The 2,500-nt window shown below is 38.9% G+C and overlaps 1 protein-coding gene across 7 annotated transcripts in view; it reads right to left on the reverse strand.

The window, feature by feature from the left end:
* Positions 1 to 2,500, reverse strand: part of LOC137970872 (uncharacterized) — a 34,465-nt gene that overhangs the window by 4,507 nt on the left and 27,458 nt on the right. For all 7 annotated transcript variants that reach the window (XM_068817503.1, XM_068817496.1, XM_068817499.1 and 4 more), the window contains 2 exons: positions 2,113 to 2,166; positions 929 to 1,140 (listed from right to left, as the gene is read on the reverse strand). In XM_068817503.1, the coding sequence (XP_068673604.1) occupies positions 929 to 1,140; positions 2,113 to 2,166 (266 nt within the window). The remainder of the gene's footprint in view (positions 1 to 928; positions 1,141 to 2,112; positions 2,167 to 2,500) is intronic.

A 2,500-nucleotide genomic window follows, 5' to 3' on the forward strand; every position in this document is an offset into this window, starting at 1 on the left:
GCGTTTAGGGAAAATCGCAATTTTTTTTTCGCGAGACGTCTATGAGATATGTGTAGATTCCGATGACTAATAAGTGAGAAAAATTAGGTTATGGGCACTTTAAGAGAAGAAAAATACTCGCGCTGCACGTGCAAGAAAACGTGAGCATGCAACAGAGGATCTTTCATTCTCTATTTTCACTAAGATACCTCGCTAACATTTTACGTGGTAAATGAGGTGAGAATTATGGCGAAAGACTTATGGCGATGGTGCAAAGTTATATTATAAGCGGGGTACCGTTTTTGTCGACATCGCCGTCGCAGATCGTGTTAAACGCATAAGGCCATCAGAATGAAAGGCGTCAGTACACAAAGGAAATAAAGGTGAAAGACACCAGCAGGAGATGAAGCCAAAAAAAACTTTATAAAGTTATGATAAACAGTTATATCTTCGTTTCTATAACAGCTGCAAAAGCTTTGATGCAGTCTCTAAATGATACTCTCTGGATCACAACTAGATGGCACTATGACAGTTTCGAATTATAAAGAACAAATTTCACAATCACCAAACTGGGATGAGTGTTTGACGACAAAATGAAAGCCAGAGGGATTGTAAACACTGAAGCAATCGAGTAAAATTAAATGACGTTTGATTTAGAAGTGGCCAATATCCGGCGTCCAAAATATTACAGAATATAATTTTGAATTAATTATGTGAGTTTAAAATATACAACTTTACTGAACAGACGGCTTTCAATCTAAACAATACCGCAAAACGTTATTATATTTCAACTTAAGGTGATACGATGATTGTTGACTTTCTAGGGTACAGATAGACCGAGAGAAAAAAAGGGAGAATTGGCGTGAACCTAAAGAGAAACACGCCGCCCATTCAAATGTAAGCGAGTCACTAGGAATGTCTATACTTACGCCAGAGAAGGCTGACTCACCGATAATGGTTGCAAAAGAGTTGATTCAGCTAATTCATATAAAGTTGACTCCATAGTGTACCTCTTCTCCAAGAAGCAATTTCCCAATTCCATATTTTTCACCCGGACGCCGTACTCCAATTTGTCCTGTTGAATTACCTCTTGAACTTTTAATTTACTTGTGGGATAATTTTCTTTGAAGTAAACGAGGGAATAGGCATCCATTAAGGCTCCTACGCAAGAAAAAAACGAGTTTGTTCTTCATCTGCTTTTTAGCTAATGAGTTGAAAACTCCATGTTCTAGTGAACTTTCAGAGAGCAAACAACAATCCCTGGAGGAGTGCATCGGTCCCAAGAGAAGCAAGAGCTGCCACTCGGAGTTCTCCACTCGAAGAACCAGTCGCATTTCAGTCGCGTTGTTTGTAACTTGTTCTCCTCCACTTCCTCCTCGTCATCATCATCGTCATCATCATCATTATCATTATCATTATCATTATCATCGTCATCAAAGCGTCACCGTCGTCATTGTTATTGCCATTGTCATTGTCATCGTCATCGTCATCGTCAACGTCGTTGTCGTCGTCATCATCATCATTGTAGAGATTTATCATTTCTTTTCGGCACAAGCAAAGGTCAGGATAAAATTTGCGTTTCGCTAAGAATAAAAAAGGCGTTTGCTCCATCCGATATATTGCCAGTTATTTGAAGATATGGAGGAACGTTTCAAAAAAAGAGACAACATTGGACATTAACATTATCCATGCTTTTATTACAAGAAGCAGGCAGTTTGTCGTTTCCCATTTGTCGTTTCACGTCGACGCAATGCTCTATTTCTCTATTATAATCATCATTTACCCTCTAATATTTAAAGCACCCTCATACCTGGCCGTGCAGTCCCTTTATTAAAGAGCCTGATGTCAATACAAAAGCCCACGAATAAAATCAAGGACTGAGCCCATTCTTCGAACAGAGCTGTAAAGCTTCTTTAACATCTCCTCTTGACAGTGACAGAGTAATCCAACCTACCATTCGGAAGTCGACACCTACGAGTCCACACAATACATCACGTGCGATTTGCTTTTGACACCAATACATGCTTCGTTGGTATAAGTTAACCTTTCTTTTACCGCTTTAATTAATAAAAGCCTCTGATCCGCATAACCACTGATGCCCACTACAGCGACAAGTCACCACAATGACCATACCTTGCACTCTGCCACTCTCTAATTCCTCATGAAGTTTACGGATAGTTTCCACCCCTATAACAATACAAGAAAAGAAGCAAAAGTCACACTGTTAAAAAAGGATGTTAACTATTACCAATTTGATCGCATAATCTTTTTATGACTTCCCTTATGGTTGTCACTGCCATCAGTATCTTTCAAAGAATTTTTCTTTTTTTTTTTCTTTGCATGCGGGATAACACTTTCCATGTAACTCCAGCCTGTCTGTGATAAATTCCTATATAATTGGTTCTACTTGTCATCGGAAGCAAATTTGGATCAGCTTTGAAGAAGAAGCTGACGGAGTAATCTGAGAAATAGACGATTATATTCCGCAATAACTCTTCATGCTTATTCAATTGTCTCCCGA

This window comes from Montipora foliosa, chromosome 9 (assembly GCF_036669935.1).
Source record: "Montipora foliosa isolate CH-2021 chromosome 9, ASM3666993v2, whole genome shotgun sequence".
NCBI lineage: Eukaryota > Metazoa > Cnidaria > Anthozoa > Scleractinia > Acroporidae > Montipora > Montipora foliosa.